The 26602-nt window shown below is 37.6% G+C and overlaps 2 protein-coding genes across 3 annotated transcripts; both read left to right on the top strand.

Annotated features, from left to right (window-relative positions):
* Positions 1–234: 234 nt before the first annotated feature.
* LOC141283234 (uncharacterized) lies at positions 235–8434 on the top strand. 2 transcript variants are annotated; one of them, XM_073816521.1, is made up of 8 exons: positions 235–511; positions 740–831; positions 920–2090; positions 4346–4435; positions 6110–6249; positions 6327–6597; positions 6678–7009; positions 7574–8434. In XM_073816521.1, exons 2-8 carry the CDS (start codon positions 829–831, stop codon positions 7880–7882), a joined length of 2316 nt encoding a protein of 771 aa, XP_073672622.1. In that variant the 5' UTR covers positions 235–511; positions 740–828; the 3' UTR covers positions 7883–8434. The 2 variants fall into 2 exon arrangements, with proteins under 2 accessions (XP_073672622.1, XP_073672621.1); XM_073816520.1 differs by having other exon boundaries at positions 6107–6249.
* A 6719-nt stretch (positions 8435–15153) lies between these two features.
* On the top strand, positions 15154–19796 carry LOC141283310 (uncharacterized). The gene is made up of 3 exons (XM_073816594.1): positions 15154–15711; positions 18193–19687; positions 19744–19796. Exons 1-3 carry the CDS (start codon positions 15154–15156, stop codon positions 19794–19796), a joined length of 2106 nt encoding a protein of 701 aa, XP_073672695.1.
* The last annotated feature ends 6806 nt before the right edge of the window (positions 19797–26602 follow it).

Raw genomic sequence — 26602 nt, 5'->3', positions numbered from 1 at the left:
TCTAAAGTTACAAATAATAGTCCTTCTAGTCCTTGGAGCTGCTTTTCCTGAGCATATGTACTCAACTACAATGAGACTCCACTGATGTGCTCAAACAGTTAGATAGGCATTTACATTCTTAGCAGATGTTTCATCATCCAGACTATTTTCTAGAAAGTTCACATATACTGTAAGTGGCAAGAAACCGTAGCTCTAATGTGGTAATATAATTATATGAAGAACGTGGCTGATAGTGCTGGATTGAGGTGAGTTACTAAAGATCAGTCAAGTCAACAAAAGCCACATCTGATAGTCATACAGGGTATTGGGTGAAGTGTGGAGCCGATAAGTTTTGATTTCTGTGTTCTGTAGAGTTTGCCATCTCTCTCAGCACCTCCTGAATCTACAGATGTAAAGGTTGATGCCTTCAGTTTTTTCTTCTCTTTTGATGGCCTGAGAGAATCTGTCCATCGTTTGAGAGACAAACTGGAGGATTTCTGCAAAAAGGAGCTCAAGACGATCTCAGACAGAGGTAAAGTTCTTGAGATTCATCTGCTCTCAGAAGTCCATTATCATCTCATATCATGAAGAACATCATATAAGAAATGTTCTAGAAATGGATGCAGGGATCATTTATTCTTAATTTACATAATACATTTGTTTTTATAATAGAGATTAGAACAACTCTTCGTAAAAAAAAAAGTCTCATTAACTGTTAGGACTAGTTAGGACATTCTTAAAAACAGACCATTTGTCTCAGTTGCTACTACAGGTCCATCTGTGTATTTCAACCAGTCTTCAGCGGATTATTCACGTCCTCTACATACTGCTGGAAATGTTACACCAACAATGGTAGTGGAGGGATTTTCATGTAAACACAGTATTACAATACAGTTAAGAGGCAGATAATCAATGAAGTAATATTTGTTTATCTCTGCAGGGCCCTGTATACGGGATGAATCGTCTTCCTCCACAGCAATATATGCATACCTACAATCAATCAACACACACCCAACCTCTCCAGTCACATTGTGCAAATAAACCAGCAGCCCCATTTAGCACTGGTTTTGGTGCTCAGTTTGCCAAGAAAGAGGGTCAATGGGACTGTGACTCCTGCTTAACAAGGAACGAAGCCTCAGCAACCGAATGTGTTTCTTGCAAAGCCCCCTGCAGCACTGAAAAAAGTAATGCAGTATCGCAAGGTGGGTTAGCTGCCATGTTTGGTAAAAAAGATGGACAGTGGGATTGTGACACTTGCCTGATAAAAAATGAAGGTTCATCTAGCGATTGTGTTTCGTGTCAGACACCAAACCCAAATATGAAAAACAAGATCTCTGCTGCACCATCAATTTCCTCGTTTACTTTAAGTTTTGGTGGTTGTAGCAGCCAACCTCCTGCGACAGGATTTAAAGCCAAGGTCAATCCAAGTGCTGCTTTTCAGTTTGGTCCAAGTAAGGATAAAGCATCCTCAGAAGATGTCAAGTTTGAGTCCTCTACAACTGAGGCTGAAAAGTCATCAAGCGGTTCAAGTTTTTCATTTTCCATGCCGGCACCTGTTGGCGCATTTAAGTTTGGAATTGCAAAAGCAGAGGCAAAACCATCAGACAGACAGTCACAAAATGGATCTGCATCTGGCCTCAAAAATATTGCTGAGCTTCTTAAAGAGAAAGAAAAAGAGGCAGCTCCAAGTTTCTCAGATCAGTTTCTCATTACTGGTAAGGCCTTTAGTTCAGAACAGGGAAAGACTTTGCAGGAAAAAGATTCTAATCTACTCACCCTGTTTTCTGCAAGAGTACCTTCCTCCACCCAAGAAGCACTTTGTGGCAAGGCTGCAGTTGTTGTACATGAGGAAACCACAAAAGAATGTAAAACGGATAGGATACATGATGCAAAGCTTCAAAGCACCAAGACTGTAGCCTCTCCTCCTAAGATTGTCTTTGGGTCAGACTCTGTGCAAAAGATCTTTGGAAGCACTTCAACTTCAAAAGAAAAATCTCCTGTTATGATTCCCAGCTCAAAAGATGAGGAAACGGGTGCCTCAAGACCGAAAACCTCTGGATCATCAATAACCAGTCAGCCATCAGGTGGCACTCCTTTCAGCACACCAACAAGTAAGCGGTGTTCTGCGACCAATACTTAACAAATAAAATTGTATAGCTTTGTTTAGCTCACTGCTGTCCAACCCTATTCCACACACCTGCCTGCAGTTTTCAAATAGTCCTTAAAGATTATGATTAGCTGGTTCAGGTGTGTTCAACCAAGACTGGGGCTAAGCACATTTCTGATTTCGGTTCTAGATGGTTTCTTTACTTTTTTAATGAGAACATTCTTAATGTTCATATTCTTATTCATAGTCATAGTCAATTTTCTTGTGCAGTTTATTGGTGTAATTTGCCTCTGAAATTACTCCTTTATGGCTAATGTCATTTAAGCCTGTTGAAAAAAAAAAAAAAACAGCAATGATCTGACAAAGACAGAGCATGGTGACAATATATATATACAAAACCACCAGTCAAAAGCTTTTGAACAGTAAGATTTTAAATGTTTTTTTTAAAGAAGTATCTTCTGCTCACCAAGCCTGCATCTATTTGATCCAAAGTGCAAAAACAGTAACATTTTGAAATATTTTTACTATTTATATAAATAACAGATTTCTATTTGAATATATTTTAAATTGTAAATTATTTCTGTGATTTCAAAGCTGAATGTTTAGCATGTTTACTTTAGTTAGGTGATCCTTTAGAAATCATTCAGAATATTCTGATTTGGTACTCAAAAAACATTTAGATTATTATGTTGAAAATAGCCGAGTAGAATTTGTTAAATAGAAAGTTCAGAAGAACAGCATTTATCTGAAATAGAAATCATTTGTAACATTATAAATGTTTTTATTATTACTTTTGATCAATTTAAAGCATCTCCAAAATCTCCAGTCATTGTGTTCGTGCATTTATTTACATGTATTAAGTAATTTTGCAGACGCTTTTATCCGAAGTCTCAGTAAGCTTAATGCTGTATACATAGCACGTTTTTTTTTAAATTATATAATAAATAAAATCAAAACAGGTAGAATAGAAAAAGAATATGTTTTGTAGAGTTAATAATAATGTTATTAGAAAATAAATAAAGATGGAAGGGATGTGTTTTTAGCCGATTCTTGAAGATGGAAAGGACTTTAGGTAAAGGGGTGCAAAAGCAGTGGTGGTTTTGTAGGCAAACATTAATCCCTTGAATTTTACACGAGCAGCTATTATAAATCTCTCATGCTAGCTAGCCATACCTAAATCAGCATGGGTTATTGATGTACATTTTTAACAGTATAACCTAGAGATAAAATCCATGTAAGTTTAAGGCGAGACACTGCAGGTGAATAAGATAAAAAAAAAAAAAATTACTAATAGTTATCACCTTACTTACCCAGTTGATTGATTACATTGATAATTGCAAACATTTTTTTGTATTACAAGTTTTCTAAAATGTCAGGTTTAAGTATGCAAATGATGCATTGTTCAATGAAATATGTACTAATTTGCATATAATTCTAGTACAAAAATGTTTTCACAGAGGGAATCTCATTTTGTCGTGCCATAATTCAGAAAAGAAAAAAAAACAACAGACAGAAAACAATTTTTTTTTTTTTTTTTTTTTTTACCATTTTGGGGGGAATAAAATGTATAAAATCAAGCAAATTCTATATGAACTAATCCCTCTGTAAAATCCTTCAGAATATAAACAGGGATAAAACTATAAAGTGTGGTGTGTGTAAGTGCTGCTGAAGTGGAGATTTATGGTTCAGTGTTGGAGAAAAATGAATTTTGAGAAAACATCCTTTAAAAATATGTATCGTAATTGATATCTATTGACACAAACAGATAAAGTGCTTTAAAAGAAACACTTAACAGTGTCTTTTGGGTGTTTTTTTCCACTAGTCTAAAAAAATAGTCTGGTTCATGAAAAACCAAAAAGCCCAAAATCTCAAACAGTGTTTTTGCCTGCAGTGTCTCCCCTTAAACTTACAGTCATCTAAACTTTCAGCAGAAAAAAACACTGTACATCCAAAAAGTTAGTGTTATACCCCAAAATGAAAAATGATCATGAGTGTGTTACAATTGCCCCCAGTCTCCCCTACAGAACGGCACTGAAACCATGATACACACCTGACCGTGAGATATTGCTGTAGTTACTCTAACACATGATTGTTTGTAAGCCCTATTTGTACAGAACAGGGTAAAAGCATGAGCTGTGAGTTAGTGAGCGGGGATCAGCCTCAGAGAGTGAAGTTCAGGGACACTTAATCAAACTAACTGTAGGTCATCATTTGCCTGCTGAATGCTGCTAAGTGTGTGACGTGTTTGCGTTCCTCCAGCAGGTCTGTCTTTTGGATTTGCATCTGCGGGTGGGTTTTCATTTGCAGATTTGGCAAAGGGCCCAGGTGAATTTGCATTTGGTAAAAAAGGTGAGTGCTGTGTTTACCTGTTTACCAGTGTTTGCAACTTCACCAGTCTGATTCATAAACAGAAGCAGCTCAAAGGTCATTTGCTTGATTTCTCATATTAAACAGTGCAATCTCGTTCAGAAGTCTTTCTATTGACAATAGAAACAAGTTTCTTTTTAAAATGCATTATCATATTATGTTAGTTAAAACTCATAAATAACTACAAATAACTAATGTTAGGGAAATCTGTTAATGTTTTGTTGCGCGTTTCTAAAATGTAAAGAAATAGATAAAAAAATTATCGGCTGATATATCGGAATATCGCATTTTAAAACCAACAAATATTTGTATCGGTATCAGCCTTCAAAATCCTTTATCGGTCGGGCTCTAATTGAAGTATTTTCACAGTTTCAAATATATACGATTACATAGTAAGTATGTCTTCAAGATTTGTCTGAATCAAAGATATATATATTGTGGCGAGGCGTCTGCCCGCCCCCCTAATTTTCATCACCACCCCGTCCCGTATTCGCCGCCCTTCTCCAGGCTCCCGACGGGAGGGGGTGTGTAGGGGAGAGGAGGGGCGTGTAATCGGCTCGGGCTGGCGGCGTGTGATGGGGACACCTGATGTAAATGAAGCCTCATCACCGCCGCTGTTTAAATCCCGAGCGCGCCTCTCCTCGGGAGACCGGTCTCTTTCCCCCGTGCATGCACGCTGGTGTCCTCGCGGGTCCAGGAGGGGGTGAAGAGGGAATCCCGCGCCACAAGAGTTTGGAGAGCCGCCGGACCCGCGGTCCGGTTGAGGCCGCCAGAAGCCGCCGCCCCAGCGCCGGACAGCTCGAGAGGGATGAGCCTGCCGGAGATGCCGCCGCCCTAGCACCCCGGCGCTAGCATGGAAAGCGCCCGCGGCCGCCGGACTCCGCCCCTCTCCTGGACCCTTCCCCTCTGAACACTTCCCTTCCGTCACGGCGTCTCAGCACCCGAGGACACCAGATCCCCCTTTTATTTTGGACACTGTTTTCCTTTATGGACACTTTTTCCCTTATTTTCTGTTTAATAAAAGCCTCTCCGAGGCCTGACGCCACACCCACTGTGTCTGTCGTGTGCTTTTACATGTTGGTTTATTTTTTCATTCCTTCTGAACACTTGTGACATACTTTATAAAATACTTTATTTATTTTGTGCTATTAAGCCTATTTCTCTTCTGATAATAGACAGTGTTTGTATTGCATACTGTAAATACTGTTAATGCTGTCTGAAACACACACACAGGTCAATGTTATTCAAATCTAATTTAATCTTTGTCCGACCTTTGAAACTGCTGTCCTTAAGCAGATCTCATAGGGTCTTCTTGTGTTTGTTTTGAAAGACTTACACATAGCTTCATTTTTGGGAAAAGAAAAGAAAATTACTTTAATTCCATAACCTGAAAAGTGAATTATGAACAGATGACACGCTCATTTCTGCATTTCATAATAATGTATTTTCCAGTTTAACAGGTGTTCTGTTGTCTAAAGCTTGTGACCAAGCTCAAACACTGCAGAAAAAATCCTGTTTTACAAGCTTTTCAAAATGTTTGTGCGTTTGTGACTTAATTTGCATCATTATTATAAATTAGCATTATAAAAATTTTTGTATGTTATCATATATTGATATTGGTAGTAAGGTATTTTCATCATGCGTTTATTTTAGCAGATAATTACACATGGTCAGGCACAGGATCTGCAGTCTTTGGAAGTGCAGTGACACAAAATAAAGCAGGTGAGGAGAGCAGTGATGATGAAGCGCCTCATAATGATGAGATCCACTTTGAGCCGATCTTCTCTCTGCCAGAGGTGAGCGTTTGCTGTGATGCTGTTAGCTGTGCTCTTCATGTCTCTAGAGGTGTGACGTGTTGATGTGGCTCTTGCAGGTGGAGGTGAGGTCTGGTGAGGAGGACGAGGAGATCCTGTTTAAAGAAAGGGCCAAACTGTACCGCTGGCACAAGCTCAACCAGTACAAGGAGTGTGGCGTGGGAGACATTAATATCCTTTTCCACCCCGTGAAAAAGCGCTACCGCGTGCTGATGAGACACGAGCAGAAGCTGAAAGTCTGCGCCAACCACACCATCAGCCAGAGCATCAAGCTCAAGCCCATGAACACCTCAGCTAATGTGCTTATGTGGACTGCCACAGACTACTCAGGTACAGGCCTCTCTCCTCACCTCATAAAGGTCACCCTGCTGCTGCTGTCTTCACATCTGTATGTTTGTTCACACACACAGAGGGAGACGGGAAAGTCGAGCAGCTGGCAGCCAAGTTCAATACGCCAGAGCTGGCCGAGTCCTTCAGACGAGTGTTCACTGACTGCCAGAGCCGCATGTCACAGGACGTCGCTCATTTGGCTGCCACCGAAGCACTTTCACGAGAGTCCAACCCTGTGGTGTTCTTCGACATCACCATAAATGATGAGGATGCTGGGAGAATAGTGATGAAGCTCTTCGCTCACATCGTGCCCAAAACAGCGGAGAACTTCAGGGCTCTGTGTACGGGAGAGATGGGCTTTGGTTACCGCAGATCCGTCTTCCACAGGATCATCCCGGACTTCATGTGTCAGGTGAGGAAACACTGATATTATGCAAATGCACTGATGATGTGTTCTACAGCAGTCAACATTTGAAGTGGAACAAAAAAGTTGATCAAAGTTGTCCTATGACAAGAATGAGTATTGCATAACTTTGATGAAAGGTTTTGATCTACAAATGTTGACTACTATATATGAAAACACAACATGAATATTCATTTGCATCAATGTCATGACTGGCTCAATTTATATAAATAAATTCTCAATGTCAAAACAATTATTATTGTAATTGTTACCTATAAAAAAACAATCAACAAATACTGCACATCTGTCAGTAATGCCCAGGTTATTCTGCAGCATTTTTTTCTGCACATTCTGTTCATTTGTCCAAAACAACTGAGGAGCAGGATTATTATTATTTTTATTATTATTAAAAACCTTAAAAAAACATTTCTGTTACTTAAAGTAAATAAACATATAAACTGAAAATAAAACAAGAAAAATTACTAAAAGTACTAAAATAAATAGTACTAAAAAAAAAAACTAATTAATGTAATAAACATGAATAAAAACTAGATATTAAAAACTGTCTCTCAGGGTGGCGATATCACCAACCAGGATGGGACGGGAGGAAAATCAATCTATGGATCAAAGTTTGAGGATGAGAGCTTCGAGGTGAGGCATACGGGGCCGGGGCTGCTGTCAATGGCCAACCGCGGCAGAGACACCAACAACTCGCAGTTCTTCATCACCCTCAAGAAAGCAGAGCACTTGGACTTCAAGCATGTGGCTTTCGGATTTGTCAAAGACGGCATGGATGTGGTGAGGAGAATCGGAGAACTGGACACTAAAGACGGGAAACCCACAAAAACCATCATCATCTCAGACTGTGGACAGATTTTGTAAGCTTTTCTACACATTCCCTGAGCTCAAGTTGTGTAGGCAGTGGTTTTATTGTTGTCCTGTTTGTATGTTAATACAATTTGTGCTTTGCAAAAAAAATGTTAAAATGTCTTATGTCTTAAATGATTTTCTTCAAATTTATAGGGACTTAATTGGACAGAATGTAAATCTTTCCTTGTAATATGTCTGTAATGTTTTGACATTTGCCTTTTTACTTTGTAGATGTGACCTACATGAAATTGGTAAAACTGTAAAATTTTGAACCGCTGTCTGTGTTGTGTTTTTGGCAAAAAGAGAGGCCTTCCTTGTCTCCATTGTCCCTGCCCTGCACCAGCCTCCAGGGTGCCCAGGGGGTGTTATGTCAGGTTTTGGACTGTTTCTTTTGGTTTTTCCCATTAATACTTATTAATTAACTTATTTAATTTGTAGTAAACTATATATAAGCATTTAAATAATTCACCCTTATAGGCTGTTTTTGTCTGAGCTTATTTATTTATTTTAATGACTTTCTGCACTTGCTATACTACATATTTCAATGCTTAAAAGTACTACATACTAGTATAATAGTACATAATGATGTTTGATTAAACAAGGTTCAGGAGGAGCACGATCAGATAATCAACCCATTCGGCACAGGTGCAACCTGTTTAACCAATCATTCAATCAGCGCATCCTCTATATATTACCAGCCGTCTTATCTCCATCCAGCGATAGTTTCTTGGCATTCGGTTTGGCGTTGGCCAAAATATTACAGTCAAAGACTAAACCTGTACCGGGGTTTTTGGATCATCCGTTGCAATCTGTCGGCCTTAGATTGACTTCGCCTCGCTCGACACCACTAGTACCGCACGAGACCCGGCTTTCGAGCGTCGCAGCGACAAGCCTCAGACCAGCCTGGGTCGCGCCCTACTTCTCACCGCAGCAAACCCGACTCGCTTCCCGCTTTGGTTCAACTATTCACCGCTGCCTTTTCCGGCAGCAGCGCTTCATGTAGTCAGACCACCAGCTCTCGTAGCAGTCGCTAGCGAGAGACGGGCCGTGTTGTTAATTATTTTTAGGTAAGTTTAGTGGACGGTATACGGCGTATACCCACTATTTAAAATCCCTTTTGATGTGCATTATTCAGTAACGTTAGTGTTCCGCATTAGCCAAAATCATGACAGTCTACCACATCCAGTCATATGTGAATAAATGTAAATATTCGCTAAAGACAGTGATAATGCAGCCAGGACCGTGGCGCCGGCTTGCTTTGAAATGTATTTGATGATTTCGCCTAATACGCCCGCTCCCTAGTCATTTGAATCACTACAAAAACAACACCTTACAAAGAAAACTAGTAAGATTTTTACGATCAAACGTTTCTTAAACCAGCGAACCCCTGTAAACATTTTAGTCCAAGGATCCAGTAATGCGTTCAAATAGAAAGTTAAAAACGAAATTCATAAATGAAGCATATGGCCACTTCTCCAGGCATTACTACACCACTTGTTAAGCCGCTAAAGGCAGTCAGTTGTTGCTAAAAGCCGATAAACAATGCGATGCATAATTTGTTCATGTCATTTCGTAACCAGAACACAAATGAAATTAAACTTTTCTGTGCGTGATGTTTCAGTATTGTAGCTTGGTTTTTAAATTACACATTGTACTCCGAGATAAATAAGATACAGATTATAGAAAATACGTTAAACTGTGTTCTTAAATTAACAATTTTGAAGTGGCAAACTAACAACTAAGGCGCATCATAAGGCAACCATTAATATTTTTGTTGAGTTCAACTATAGCAACCTACCGGTATTTAGACTTTTTTCACACACACACACACACACACAATCTCAAGGTAAAGTTTGTTCCGCTACAGGTCTGCTCCTGTCGTATGCCCTCGTTTAAAATAATGCCTCTTACCTTTTCTGTTTTTCAAAGTGTTGTTATCAACAAAGACACGTTTTACTAGTTTGTAATATATATGTTCATTCAGGCTGCTGACCGCTGCAAAATAATATGCTCAATAGCGCCAGCTGGTTTCTGTTTTCAAACTCTGGTCAATTTGAGCGTGTTTTCTCAATTTACTCCGTTAAATTATTACAGCATTTATATTCAAATGCACATTTTTCCAAATAATAAATTATACTTCTCCTGTCGATGCATAAATTTAAGAAATAAGCTTAACAAATTGTATTATGATTTTTGTCATGTTTATTCCTGGGCGCATTATTCAACGTACATTCACACTGTCACGTTAATAATGCGAAGGAGAGCTCGTACTATACACAATATTTTAATAATAATAATAATAATAATAATAATAATAATAATAAAAAATAAAAAAAAAAGTCATAACGCACAGCCAGCACAAATAGACAGAACGGTAAATAATGTACTTGATTATAAGCACCCATGTTCAGAATTAATAGACACAGTATCTATGATGACCCAAAGCCGACAACGTTTTAGAAGAAATGTTTGCTCTTTGAAGAAGTAAAACATCGGTATGTATCATAGCACCACAAACCACTCCCCTTTCCCGTGACCCAAAGCTAAAACGGCGAAAACAAACATAAGGCTGCCTCCGCAAGCTGTAAAGGCTGCACAGACTCTCCAGCATTTTCTTCCGCACATCTCAAGCTTCAGTGACCTACAGCTACAGCAGCCGAAACAAAAGCGAAGTTGCTTCCGCTTGCAACAAGCCTTAACATCTCAGTGTTTTCCTCCCGTTACTTCTAATCCCTTTTCCTTTTCAGTGGCCTACAGCTCCCATAGCAGACGCTAGTGCGAGGCCGCTTTCACTTGCTGTGCAGGCTACACAGGCTCTTCAAGATGTCTCAAACCGTACTCGCTTCCCAATGAAGGAGGCATGAGGCTGTCTGTGTTTGCAACTTAGGCCCACACATCTCAGACTTTTCCTCCTGTTACTAATAACCTCTTTCTTTTCAGCGGCATCCAGCTCCCATAGCAGACACTAGCCCTATTTAAGTATGAGGCTACCTCCCTGACAATTGCGGCCCATGCTCCTCTCCCTCACAGCTTTCTACTTCATTCAAAATAATGTTGTCTTTCTCCAGGTCAAGTTCTGGCTCTTAAGCATCAGGATGAAGCAGGTCATCAGCAAGCCTAGGCCGCGCCCCAGACTCGGCCACTCCTCACACTGCACGCTATCATGGCTTTTTCTCCTATATTTCCCATGCCTTTCCTTCTATCTCCTGCAGCAGACGCTAGAGTGAAGCTGCCTCCGCTGGCCGCTCAAGACCTCTTACTCTTACCCTCCTGCTACTCCTTTTCCCTATCAGTAACCAGGGGCTAATCCATGCGTGAGGCTGCCTCCACAAACTGTTATGGCACCGCCCTATCTTCATTCTGATCCTTCTTTTCAATCTAAACCTTGGTATTATTCACAGCAGTCCCACTACTTACTCCACTGAATGCTGTCGCTCTGGAACCACCCCCTGGGCCTAATATCATCAAGTTCCAGATTCTTGCAAAAAAATTCAGAGCACTGGATCTGGAGGCGGGCCAATCGCCAACCCCAGTACCTCACTATTCGCAACTCATATTCCCATAACTCATCCCTTGAAACCGCTCCTTGACACGTCACCCGACTTTTATCCTCCAAGCAATTTCTTTGGCTTGGAGATTTTCGGAAACCACAATAACGTCTAAATTCAACGGCATCAGATTTACTACGAAAGGCTACTACATTGACATTTAACCTCCTTTCTCTAATTTAACTTTATCACACCCCTTTTATTACTTTCAATTTGGGGACACGCAAGCTAAATCTGCACTGTATCCTCAATTTGTCATCGACTCCAACCACCCCGTTGTATGTTAAATTTAATCATTGTCACCACCAGCCGTCAAATTCAATTTCTTATTTAGCATCGGACGGGGCTCCCCCTTCCGGTGCAGCAGGGCCGCGGCTCCCTTCGGTCACGGCGTGAGCCCTCCGTCTGTCATTCGGGTTACGCTGCCTACTCGACGGCGGATGTGCTCTCCCTGCTGGTGCAGCAGAGTCGTGGCTCCCTTCGGTCGCAGTGGGAACCCCTCATCCGACGCTCGTCGCCTCGCAAGGGGGTCTCTCCCTTCCGGTGCAGCAGAGCCGCAGCTCCCTTCGGAAGAAGTGAGAGTCCCTCCATCAATCGCCTATTTTATTGCCTATCCAGCATCGGACGGGGCTCCCCCTTCCGGTGCAGCAGGGCCGCGGCTCCCTTCGGTCACGGCGTGAGCCCTCCGTCTGTCATTCGGGTTACGCTGCCTACTCGACGGCGGATGTGCTCTCCCTGCCGGTGCAGCAGAGTCGCGGCTCCCTTCGGTTGCAGTGGGAGCCCTCCATCCGACGTGCCTCGCAAGGGGGACTCGCTCTTCCGGTGCAGCAGAGCCGCAGCTCCCTTCGGAAGAGGGTCCCTCCATCAATCGCCTATTTTATTGCCTATCCAGCGTCGGACGGGGCTCTCTCTCTTCCGGTGCAGCAGGGCCGCGGCTCCCTTCGGTCGCAGCGTGAGCCCTCCGTCTGTCAGCCGAGTTACGCTGCGTACTATACAGCGGACGGGCTCTCCCCGCCGGTGCAGCAGAGTCACGGCTCCCTTCGGTCACAGTGGGAGCCCTCCATCCGAGGCACCTCGCAAGGGAGACCCTCCCTTCCGGTGCAGCAGAGCCGAAGCTCCCTTCGGAAGCAGTGAGGGTCCCTCCACCAATCGCCTCATATTTTGCCCATTTCAGGGTCGGACTAGGCCCCCTCCTTCCGGTGCAGCAGAGTCGTGGCTCCCTTCGGTCGCAGTGTGAGCCCCCTATCCGTCGCTCGAGTTACGCTGCGTACTCGACGACGGGTGGGCTTTCCCTCCCGGTGCAGCAGAGTCGCGGCTCCCTTCGGTCGCAGCTAGGGGGCCACATCCGACCATCGAATCGTTTATAAATAAAAAAAAAAAAAAAAAAAAAAAAATAATAATAATTGGCACTCTCCTCCTTTTCCTTACATAAATTTAGTTCTACGCATATTTTGGGGGGGGCTACCTAAATTTCTTGCTTTGTGGCAGCTGTCCTATGCATAAAAGCTTCTTTGGGGAGTTCTCTGGTTCCGGCCTGTATTCCGGCCCGGAACCCTTCCCCCGGACAGCACGCCAAAATATGCTTAATGCTCGCTCAAGCAGATTAGATGTAAGGGCGAACTCGTGAAATGATGTTTGATTAAACAAGGTTCAGGAGGAGCACGATCAGATAATCAACCCATTCGGCACAGGTGCAACCTGTTTAACCAATCATTCAATCAGCGCATCCTCTATATATATTACCAGCCGTCTTATCTCCATCCAGCGATAGTTTCTTGGCATCCCTCCTCCACCCCTACTACCCACTTCTAATCTGTTTCGATCCTACACTAGCAGGGGGAGTTCTCTGGTTCCGGCCTGTATTCCGGCCCGGAACCCTTCCCCCGGACAGCACGCCAAAATATGCTTAATGCTCGCTCAAGCAGATTAGATGTAAGGGCGAACTCGTGAACTATTATTATACTAGTAATTTAATATTAAATCAAAAAGCAAGACATCTTGAAAAAACTATGGAGTTGAAATGGCAGCTGCAGCCAAAGAGTTATATGGGCCATTTTATGTCATTTTCATCTTTAAAAATGTAAGTTTTTTCCCATGTTGTCTTTATGAAAGAAAAGTGAATCTTTGAAGTGAATTAATTTGCACAGCTGTATAGTTGAAAAATAATAAAGGCTTTAAAATATTACAAGATTTAAAAAATGTGTTCATGACTATGAAGGCAAGTTACTGATGATCACGAATACGATTAAGATGTCCTTGAAGATGTCCTTGAAGAGAAGCTAGCTAGCTAACGTTAGCCTAAACACATTATGATAGTGTTTAGCTGTCAGCATTTAAATGTACAACTATGCAGGTACTCTCCTGGGATTATGGCTCCGCATTTAAACATGTTGTTAAATAATATGAAACTGAATGTTCATGCCGTTATCATTATTTACAATGTTGCAATTATTATTTTTCTCAGTTTCTGATAAGAACAAAGCAGTAGAGGAGTCTCAAGAGTGTCCACCTATATATAGCACATATAAAGAGAGCTTCAGCAGAAGTTTACAAGTAAGGAATAATTGACGACGGACTGTTGAATTCTATGAAAATAATGCACACCCAAGGTTCACGTCGTGGCCGCATCACCACCGCGGATGTGCATTATTTTCGTAGAATTCAACGGGCCAAAGTCAATTATTCCCCTTATACTAGTTACCACACCTCAAGACATCGATCAGATGATATATTTGAGACATTCGTCCGTTTTTTGACCTTACAATGCTATTTCGAGTAGGATTAATTTCTTACGCAGCTCATCCAACCCTTCGTTGCTAGTTCCAAAATGTCATTTTAGACCTAGTAACGACGCTTGAGCTGTTGATAGCAAACTAATGCAGTTAATAATGAAGTTTAGACAGACAGACAGATGGCAAGAGAGAGGGAGAGAGAGGTTAAGCTCATAAATTACCTCAAGTCTGTGCGTCTCTCAAAAGTGATTAGTAGTATCCTCTCTACTAATAGTGAAACTTTAAGTTAATTTTTCTTCAAGACCATGTATGCATCTGTGAGGGAGAGAGTGGGAGAAATAGAGTATGTGCTTTCCATACATAATAAAATGTAATTTTGTGGCAAAAACATGGATTTAATTTAATTCTGTTGTTTACTGTGTTCATTTATTTTGCCAGTGTCATTGTGGGTTTTGGTTATTGTGCTGTTTTGGGCTATAAGGACCTTTGAAATAACGGAAATCGTGTGGCGAAGTGATATAGACGTGATGTGGTCAAGAGCTGCCTGGAACTACATTCGCCGTGCATTTCCCTGAAAATAATGCACACCATTAGAACGTTCGTCAGCCAATCAGATTCAAGCATTCAGCGACCCCATAGAAGATAGAAGTGCGCTCTAGCAGACCTCATGGTAGTCCATGGTCAGGTTTGAACATTACTGTAGTAGACGCATCTTTATCAGGGTTCCCCATTTCTAGTTCAGGAGAGCTATCCCAAAGATTTTGGTTTGCTCTCTAATTAAACACACCTGAATCAACTAGTCAAGGTATTTTTGTTTACTTATTAACAGCCAGGTGTGGCTCTAAGAACAGTATCAAATCTTTACGGATTTGCAGACACACCTGTTTTAAACACGTCACTTAAACACGGTAAAAGGAAACAGAAATCACCTGAGTCCAGGGAAAGAGAAACTGAAGTGTGGTTGAACGGTTGTGTTCTTGTGTCTCTCTATTGATTCAGTAAAATGGCAGAAGCCAGATTTTCACAGGATGAGTTCAGCTGTCCAGTGTGTCTGGATCTCCTGAAGGATCCAGTGACCATTCCTTGTGGACACAGTTACTGTAAGAGCTGTATTACAGGCTGCTGTGATCAGGAGGATCAGAAGAGAGTCTACAGATGCCCTCAGTGCAGACAGACCTTCGATCCAAGACCTGCTTTAGCTAGAAACAGCATGGTGGCTGAACTGGTGGAGAAACTGAAGAAGACCAAACTTCCTGCTGACTGTTACGCTGGAGATGGAGATGTGGAGTGTGACGTCTGTACTGGAAGAAAATACAAAGCGGTGAAGTCCTGTCTGGTGTGTCTGAAGTCTTACTGTCAGAATCACCTTCAACAACATGATAGTTGGTTTAAAGGAAAGAGGCACCGTTTGACTGATGCCACTGAACGACTGCAGGAGATGATCTGCCAGAAACATGAGGTTTTCTGTCGCACTGACCAGAAATGTCTGAGTGTGCTGTGTATGTATACACATGAAAACCATGACATTGTATCAGCTGCAGCACAGAGGACAGAGAAACAGGTATTTAAAACTAGACACTCATGAAATATTGCTGCCCTGTTTCATCTGTTTATATTGTTATCCATATTAACAGCTTCCAGCATTTACGACAGCAGAAATGAACAGCAGCTGGAAGAAGAGTTTTACTGCCAAGTCTGTTTGCTGAAAATGCACTGTAAATCTTTATCAACACAAGCATTTGTAAAATGGGATTTAAGCAACAAAATAATCGCGTGAACTATTCACCGGTTATTTGAGAAAATATATTCTTCCCTTAGTCACAATTTAAATGCACTGACAAATAATTGAATCCAGATGATTTGACTTGTTTATAGATTCACTTTGGCTTGTGTTCTATATATATATATATTCATCAACATTTGGATGTAAATCTGAAGCCCCTTCTTATGTAAATCAGATTTCATGAAAATAAAGGTTGTAATAGATGTCAGTAAAACTTTAAATGAAAATTGATGGCAGTTAATGACAGAAACAATGGAGTGATCCAATGGTTAATTTATTTTCTGTGTAGAGATGCAGCTTTGCCACACAGCAAAAGCATTGTCAGTGTGAAGCTCTACAGTATGTCTTTGAACCTACAGCCATTGGTTATCATTTCAGATTAGTAAACTTTACTGCCCTGCTGTACTGGATTAATCTGTTCACATTGTAAGGCTAGCTCACTCAGAATGGTCAATAGTAAAACAATGTTCTACATGACTGCAAGTGATATATTTACAGTCATGTTATCATCTGAAATGTCTTGGTGTGGCTGGTATAATGGTCAGTCAGTAAAAGGTAATAAAACTTTATTAGATGGTGTGCTTTTTTCCAAATTATGTTGAGTCTTTCATGCAAATTACCATCTGTTCCCAAAATATGTAAACTTTTGCCAGTTAAGCACCTAGTGTGTGTATTTTTGCTTTCAGATTTTTCATTGATAACTTGTTGTCTTGAATGGATTATCTTTGAATTTACTACATAATTATCATGATATAGGTTTTATTCTGATTTACTAAATGACCGGGTCTACTAGATTATGTTTTATCAGTGTTATCAATGTAATGTCAGGTTAGTAACAGACTAAAGTCCAGCTTTAGGTGGAGCAGGAAATGTAACCCTTGCATTGACTCAAGTGTACTAAGATTGTAAAGGCAATTGTAAATTTCTGTTTAGGTCAACGGTCAAAATCTAAATACATAGGAAACCATGGCATGACTAAACCAAAACTATTATAAGAGAAAATTAGCAGAATTAATGTTTCAGCAAACATTCAGTGTAATTTCATATCAACTTTAAGAAATGTTATTTTCATGGCCACAGAAAATAACTTTCTTACAGTACTCATGCACTAGAGCATGTAGCAAGATCGGCTCATTAAAAGGACTTTGTTTGCAAGAAGTGACCACAGAAACCAAACTCATATATTTGTGAACAAAAGTTTTATTAACTAAAACACTAACACATATACCCCCAGTTTCACAGACAAGGCTTAAGCCTATAGTCCCATACTAAAATGTAAGTCTGAGCTGTTTCATATGAAAGAAACTTGCACTGATTGATCTTACTACTGTGAGGGACTTTACTTAATCCTTAATTTGATTGAAAATAAATGTCTTCCAATCTGAGATGTGATGGGAAAATAGAGAAGAATGAGTTCAGCAGAAGATGAAATCTAACTTTAGCCACCCCTGAAAAAAAAAAAAAAATCATGTCTATGGCCCTGGGTCCACAGCGTAGGCTAAACCTCAGTTTACATTTAGTTTATGTATGATACTTGCAATGCCTTGGCTGTTGAACAAGCAGCTGTCACTAAAGTAAAGATCATGTTCCATTAAGTTTTTTTTTTTTTTTCTTTTTTTTTTTTTTCCTACGATAAATACATCAAAACTTAATTTTTGATTAGTAATATGCATTGCTAAGAACTTCATTTGAACAACTTTAAAAGCCATTTTCTGAATATTTAATTTTTTTTGCACTGTCAGACTCCAGAATTTCAAATAGTTGCATCTTGGCCAAATATTCTAACAAACCATACATCATGGAAAAACTTACTTAATCAGCTTTCAGATTACATATAAATCTCAATCTTAAAACATATCAGTGGCTTTGTTTTGTCTCAAGATGCAGACCAGTAATGTTTTTTAAGGCATGTTTAGAAAAATTACGTTAATTGAACTATGGCCTAATACTAGCTTAGTCTAAGCCCTGTCTGTAAAACCAGGCCTAAGACTTTTACTTAAAATAGATTAGAATTGGTGACTTGTAATTTGTAATAAGTATTTTCTGATGTAAGGTATCAGTATTTTTACTCAAGCATGGTTTTCAGGTACTTTTTAACACCACTGGAATTGAATTACATTGCACACTGAAAAGACTGAACTCAGGAAACCTTCAGCCATCAGTGGATACATTTATGGACCATTTAGGTGGACTTCACAACATGATGATTTAGTGCTAGTAGTTTTCTGTGACATTCACTATCATCCGTTTGTCCTGCAGAAGCAGCTGAAGGAGACACAGAAGACGTTCCAGCAGAGAATCCAGCAGAGAGAGAAAGATGTTCAGCAGCTGAGAGAGACTGTGGAGTCTCATAAGGTGAGTCTGGAGAAGAAGAGAAGTTTGTCTCAGTCTCAGTTCAGACTCTCTTGTCTCGTTCAGACAATTCAGGCTGAAGCACCACAACATGAAAAAGTGTCAACAGCTCCAGCGGTCCCATTTAACAATGGTTTTGGTGCTCAGTTTTCCAAGAAGGAGGGTGAATGGGATTGTGACAAGTGCTGTGTAAGAAACGCTCCTACGTCTGCGGTATGTGTGGCCTGCAGCAGTGCAGCTCCTTCTAAAGCAAAGGTGAAACCTGTAGAGGAACTCAAAAGCCCTGCCCATGTGTCTCCTCCTGCCAAAGGGTTTTCTTTTCGACTTTCTGGAGACTCCGCTAAGAACACTGCCAGCGCTGATGTCAGCTCAAAGGCTAAATACCAGATACCAGCTTCTTCAAGGATTGGATCGAAGAATGCTGCCATGACGACATCTGGCTTTGGAGCTCAGGCTGAGAAGAAAACAATTCAGGCCGAATCACCATCTGCTCCTGCCAAAGGGTTTTCTTTTCGACTTTCTGGAGACTCCGCTAAGAACACTGCCAGCGCTGATGTCAGCTCAAAGGCTAAATACCAGATACCAGCTTCTTCAAGGATTGGATCGAAGAATGCTGCCATGACATCTTCTGCAGAAAACCCAAATATGAAAAATAAGACCTCTGTTGCACCATCCAGTTCCTCTTTTACCTTCAGTTTCGACAGTCAACCTGCTGTGACAGGATTTAAAGCCAATTTCAGTTCAGGCCCTACTTCTCAGTTTGGTACAAGTAAAGAAGAAGCATCCTCAGAAGGTGTCAAGTTTGAGTCCTCTACAACTAAGGCTGAAAAGTTATCAAGCAGTTCATGCTTTTCATTTTCTATGCCGGCACCTGTTTGCGGATTCAAGTTTGGGATTGCAAAAGTGGAGACAAAATCATCAGACAGAACTATTGCTGAGTTTCACAAAGAGAAAGAAAAAGAGGCAGTCCCAAATTACTCAGATCAGTTTCTCATTACTGGTAAACCTAAGGCCTTCAGTTTCCAAGAGGCAAAGACTGCACAGAAAAAAGACACTCTACTCAAGCCGTTTTCTGCAGGAGTACCTTACTCCACCGAAGACCCACTTTGTGGCAAGGCTGCAGTTGTTGTACTTGAGGAAACCACAAAAGAATGTAAAATGGATAGGGCATCTGGGGCAAAGCTTGTTTCTCAAAGCACCAAGACTGTGGTCCCTCCTCCTAAGTTTGTCTTTGGGTCAGACTCTGTGCAGTCCTTTGGAAGCCCTTCACCATCAAAAGAAGAATCTTGTGTCATAAATCTAAATTCAAAAGATGAGGAAACGGGTGTGTCAAGATTGAAAACCTCTGGACCAGCAGTGACCAGCCAGTCATCAATTGGGACTCCTTTCAGCACACCAACAAGTAAGTTATGTTCTGTGACTGATAGTTTACAAATAAAACTGTAACTCTTTGTTTAGATTACAGCAGTCCAACCCTGCTCCAAACACACCTGCCTGCAGTTTTCAAATAGTCCTAAAGATTATGATTAGCTGGTACAGGTGTGTTCCAGATAGTTTCTAGATAGTTTCTTTACTTTCTGAATGAGTACATTCATCACGTTCATAGTCTTATTGTGCAGGATGTTATATATTGAGTTAATAACAAAGAGTATTCTGCATTTGTGCACTCTAGTGATAAATGTGATAATTGCACAGTAAAGACATTTTCAAGATAAACTCTAATCTGAGTGACTTTCTGTTGTGTAGCCTACAGGCTGAGTAACTCAATTTGCATATTGAATAGTTTACATTTTGAACTTGGTCTAACTACAAGTCAAATGTGGGAAGTCTTTTGCTGATGAGAGGGGGATACCCTAGTGTTCATATACTAAATACTGATCATTCTGGTATTTTACAAATGCTCACATAAATGAGGAGTTTGCTAAATTGATTAAAACAAATGCCTGCACACCTGAGCAGAAGAAAGATTTTCTTACTCGTTTGGAGGATAACTTTTCTTGACATTCTTGTTTTGATGCTTTGGCATAGCAGTGAAACAGTAAAACAAGTAGGAGCAGGGATCTCTCCCACACTTTCCAGCTTATTGTACCATATTATGAATATACACTAATTAATTAATTTTGTTTTTTAATTTGACATTAAAAGAAGGTTTCGTCTGTTTAGTATGCATTCATCTGTATAGTGGGAATGGGTAATATTCCCAAGATATCATATCATGATCTTATTTACAACACACAATCACAATCTGAATCGTGATCTTGGCGGCACATGGCAGTTTTTGTATGAGAAACCATCATTTGCCTGCTAAATGTTGTTGACGTGTGTTTTCTTTCCTCCAGCAGGTCTGTCTTTTGGATTTGCATCTGCGGGTGGGTTTTCATTCGCAGAATCGGCAATTAGTTCAAGTGATTTTACATTTGGTAAAAAAGGTGAGTGCTGTGTTCACCAGTGTTTCCCACTTTACCAGTCTGATTCATCAAACAGAAGCAGCTTGAAGGTCATTTATTTGATTTCTCATATTAACGTGTGCCGTCCAGTTCGCAAGACTTTCTACTGAGTTGTCTTGTAGGACTGAGCAATCATTTAAGCATTTTCAGTTTCAAATATACCATTACATAGTATGTCTTCTAGGTTTGTCATTCTGTCACCTGAACCAAAGCACAAGAGAGAAATTTTTTTTTTTTTTTTTTTTTTGGCTTTTACATTTTGGTTTATTTTTTTATTCCTTCAGAACACTGTAACACTTTATTTATTATGTGCTAGTAAGCCTATTTCTCTTTTGATAATAAATAGTATTTGTATTGCATAATGTAAATACTGTTAACGCTGTCTTTGTCTGGCTTTTCAAACTGCTGTCCTTACGCACATCATAGGGTCTTCTAGTGTTTGTTGTTAAAGACCTACACATAGCATATTTTTTTGGAAAAGAAAATCAAATTACTTTAATTCCATAACCTGAAAAGTGAATTATAAACTTTAGACTTGTTCATTTATGCATTTCATAATGATGTATTTTCCTAACAGTTGTCCTGTTGTCTAAAGCTTGTAACAGAGTTCAAACACTGCAGAAAAAATTCCTGTTTCATGAGCCTTTCAAAATGTTTTTTTTTTTTACTGTGTCTGACTTTATTGGCATTATTAATATAAATTTGTATTATAAAAATGCTAGTATATTATACTGTTGCTGTCAGCATTGATATTGGCAGTGAGGTGTTTTCATCATGTATTTATTTCTGCAGATGATAATTTCACATGGCCAGACAAAGGAGCCCCGGTTTTTGGAAGTGCAGTGACACAAAATGAAGCAGAAGAGGAGAGCAGTGATGATGATGATTGATGATGAAGAAGAAGATGATTATAATTGTGATTATGCCAGGGCAGTTTTTTGAAAACACTGATTTGTTGTGATATAGGCTAAAAGCACTGAGCGCGTCTATTTCTGGCTCTGCACCAGACATAGAGCAAAGGCACGTTTTAATTAGTGAATTCTAAATACACCAGTGATTGTCCACATCAAATGGTTAAAATCATTTCTATGGGGGTAGAATCATAGCATAATTCCAAATAAATAGATTAAGATCCACAAATAAATCTCAAAGATGAATTAACTTCACACAAAAAAATGATATTTGCAAAGAGATTTGCAAATAAAAACATTCACAAATATCTTTTTTATGTCAGAAACACAACTTTGCCTGGCATTCATTTGTGGATCAGTAGCTGTGCATTTTGTGTATCACTGCTTGCATGTGTTTTTTGAAACATTTTTAGCGTCAAAAAGCTGACAATCTACTGTCTTGAAGGAGTGGAAGTTGGAAGACATCATGGCCTATATAAAATTAATATCCTTATTAATTTTTATAGATTTTTAGTAGATGATAATCAGTGTTTACCCAGGTGAAAAAAAAAATATAATTAAATGCAATTAAAATACACTTAAATACCCGCAAATACATTTTTAGTACATTGGGTTTTTTTTGTGTTAAATAAAAGTTGATGGTTATACACTATAAATTTACTAATTAAAAGTATGTTTATACTTCAGTAGGACTTTAGTACACTTGACAAAAGTATACTAAATACCAGTAATACTTAAATAATTTTTTAGTGTACTACAATAAAGTACACTACAGAAAAAACATCCAAAAGAGTTTTATTAGTGTGTTTTTCAAAAGTGTGCTTTAAATGCTTTAAACATTAGTTGATTTTTAGTACACTGTTTACATACTAATCTTGAGTTTAAAATAAGTTAATATATAAAAAATCTATTAGTAATGTATTGTAGTAGAAGTACATTTTCCCAAAAGTTGTACTTAAGTACACTTAATATGAATGCATTATTATCACTAACACTTAAATTGATTTTGAGTGTGGTAATTTTAAGTTTACATTAAATTGATTTTATTAAAAATCTATTAGTAATGTACTGTAGTAGAAGTACATTTTCCCAAAAGTTGTACTTAAGTACACTTAATATGAATGCATTATTATCACTAACACTTAAATTGATTTTGAGTGTGGTAATTTTAAGTTTACATTAAATTGATTTTATTAAAAATCTATTAGTAATGTACTGTAGTAGAAGTACATTTTCCCAAAAGTTGTACTTAAGTACACTTAATGTGAATGCATTATTATCACTAACACTTAAATTGATTTTGAGTGTGGTAATTTTAAGTTTACATTAAATTTATTTTATTAAAAATCTATTAGTAATGTATTGTAGTAGAAGTACATTTTCCCAAAAGTTGTACTTAAGTACACTTAATATGAATGCATTATTAGCACTAACACTTAAACTGATTTTGAGTGTGGTAATTCTCCCAGGTTAAAAAAAGTGCACTAAAATACACTTTATTTAAGTATACTTAGTACACTTTTCAGTAATGTACTAAAAGTGCTCTATTTTCGCACACTAATTTTGTACTTATTGTACTAAAAAATAGTATTAAGTATATGTTAAGATAAACTTAATACCGTCTAAGTGTACTCAACTGTGCTATTTTGAGACACCCTGAAATTGAACTAAAATGTGCTTTTAACATACTATATCTGTATTTAAAAAAATATATTTAGTTACAACTAGAAATACACTTGAACCCTACTTTTGAACATTTATAAACATATTTATGACTAATTTAAAGTATAGCAATAATATATTAAAAGAATATACAAAGTGTGAAAAAAGTGTGCTAAAATACAATTTAAGTACACTTAGTGCACTTCTCTAATGTACTTAAAGTGCTCTATTTTCGGCCACTAATTTTGTACTCTATATACTAAAAGTTATTCTTAAGTATATGTTAAGATAAACTTAAGATCATCTAAGTGTACTCAACTGTGCTATTTTGAGACACCATGAAGATGAACTAAAATGTGCTTTTAACATACTATCTCAGCATTTCCAAAAAATGTATTTTGTTACCACTTCTAATAGGATTGAAACATATTTCATAAACCTTTAAATATACTAATTATACATAAAAAATAAACTTACTGATTATTTAAAATACATGAATAATATATAACAAATGTATACAAAGCGTATTTATAATGTATTGCCCAGATATTTTTATCAATAAAAAATACACTTGTTGATTATTTAAAATACATAAATATATAACAAATGTATGCAAGGCGTATTTATAATGTATTTCCCACATATTTTTATTACAAAAAAAATACACTTGTTGATTATTTAAAATACATGAATAATATATAATAAATGTATACAAAGCATATTTATAATGTATTGCCCACATATGTTTAATAATAAAAAATACACTTCTTAATTATTTAAAATACATGAATAATATATGATAAGTGTATACAAAGTGTATGTCACGCCCTTGAACTGTTTGTCTTGGTTTTTCCCAGTGTTTCCCCCATTGGACTGTCTGTTTGGTTTCTCCCATGCCCTTTTTTGGTCTTCCTGCTCATTAGTGTGATCTTCTCCACCTGTTGTTGTAATTATCTCCCCTTTATAAGTTTGTTTGATTTCCTTGTTTCTTTGTCCGGCTACAAGCGTTACACCTATGTTCCTTCATTGTGTGCGCGTCTTCTCCAGCCATTCCTGTCTATTGTTACTCTGCCTGAGGATTTATTGAAGACTTTTTATTGAAGACGTTATTTTTTGCTTTCCTACACGTTTCGTGACAACGTATTTATAATGTATTGCCCATACATTTTTATTCATTATAATACACTTATTAATTAATTAAAATATATCAATTATATATAATAAATTTATTCAAAGCGTAATTATAATGTCTTGCCCACATATTTTTATTAATAAAAAATACATTATAAATACGCTATGTATACATTTATTATATATTATTCATGTATTTTAAATAATCATCAAGTGTATTTTTTATTAATAAAAATATTTGGGCAATACATTATAAATACGCTTTGTATACATTTATTATATATTATTCATGTATTTTAAATAATCATCAAGTGTATTTTTTATTAATAAAAATATTTGGGCAATACATTATAAATACGCTTTGTATACATTTGTCATATATTATTCATGTATTTTAAATAATCAAGTGTATTTTTTATTAATAAAAATATTTGGGCAATACATTATAAATACGCTTTGTATACATTTATTATATATTATTCATGTATTTTAAATAATCATCAAGTGTATTTTTTATTAATAAAAATATTTGGGCAATACATTATAAATACGCTTTGTATACATTTATTATATATTATTCATGTATTTTAAATAATCATCAAGTGTATTTTTTATTAATAAAAATATTTGGGCAATACATTATAAATACGCTTTGTATACATTTGTCATATATTATTCATGTATTTTAAATAATCAAGTGTATTTTTTATTAATAAAAATATTTGGGCAATACATTATAAATACGCTTTGTATACATTTGTCATATATTATTCATGTATTTTAAATAATCATCAAGTGTATTTTTTATTAATAAAAATATTTGGGCAATACATTATAAATACGCTTTGTATACATTTTTTATATATTATTCATGTATTTTAAATAATTAATAAGTGTATTTTTTATTAATAAAAAACATGTGGGCAATACATTATAAATACGCCTTGTATACATTTGTTATATATTATTATTGTATTTTAAATAATCAGTAAGTTTATTTTTTATGTATAATTAGTATATTTAAAGGTTTATGAAATATGTTTCAAATGTATTATAAGTGGTAACAAAATACATTTTTGGAAATGCTGAGATAGTATGTTAAAAGCACATTTTAGTTCATCTTCATGGTGTCTCAAAATAGCACAGTTGAGTACACTTAGATGATCTTAAGTTTATCTTAAGGAGTACTTAAGAATAACTTTTAGTATATAGAGTACAAAATTAGTGCCCGAAAATAGAGCACTTTAAGTACATTAGGAAAGTGCACTAAGTGTACTTAAAGTGTATTTTAGCACACTTTTTTCACATTTTGAATATTCTTTTAATATATTACTATTTTACTTTAAATTAGTCTTAAATATATTTATAAATGTTTAAAAATAGGGTTCAAGTGTATTTCTAGTTTTAACTAAATATATTTTTTAAAATACAGATATAGTATGTTAAAAGCACATTTTAGTTCAATTTCAGGGTGTCTCAAAATAGCACAGTTGAGTACACTTAGATGGTATTAAGTTTATCTTAACATATACTTAATACTATCTTTTAGTACATCAAGTACAAAATTAGTGTGCGAAAATAGAGCACTTTTAGTACATTACTGAAAAGTGTACTAAGTATACTTAAATAAAGTGCATTTTAGTGCACTTTTTTTTTACCTGGGTAACTCTTAAACATTATGGCCCGGTTTCGCAGACAAGGCTTAAGCCTAGTCCTAGACTAAAATGTAAGTCTGAGGTGTTTCAACTGAAATAAAATTGCACTGATTGATTGTAAAATATATCAGTGCCTTTGTTTTGTCTCAAAATGCACACCAGTAATGTTTTTTTCTAAGCATGTTTATAAAAATTACTTAAATGTCCTAATTGAACTATGGTCTAATCCTGGCTTAGTCTAAGCCCTGTCTGGGAAACCGGGCCTATAAGTTGTTGATTTTGAGTGACTAGAATAGATGCCTTATAGAAAATATTAAAGTGTGTGCCAAATGTGTTTTCTGTCTGTTGAAGTTCTCTTTTCTCAGGGACCGAGATCACACTTCAGGAGGTCAGGATGACCCTCCTGATTGCGTGAGCAACTGTGACCAAGACATCTGTGATTTGGGACATCTGACATATGTTCTTGATATCCCTTAGACTTGTATTAGTGAAATCCTGTTGATTTGATTCC

The sequence above is a fragment of the Garra rufa genome, chromosome 13 (assembly GCF_049309525.1).
Source record: "Garra rufa chromosome 13, GarRuf1.0, whole genome shotgun sequence".
NCBI classification, from domain to species: domain Eukaryota; kingdom Metazoa; phylum Chordata; class Actinopteri; order Cypriniformes; family Cyprinidae; genus Garra; species Garra rufa.
This window is presented reverse-complemented; position numbering and strand designations above follow the sequence as displayed.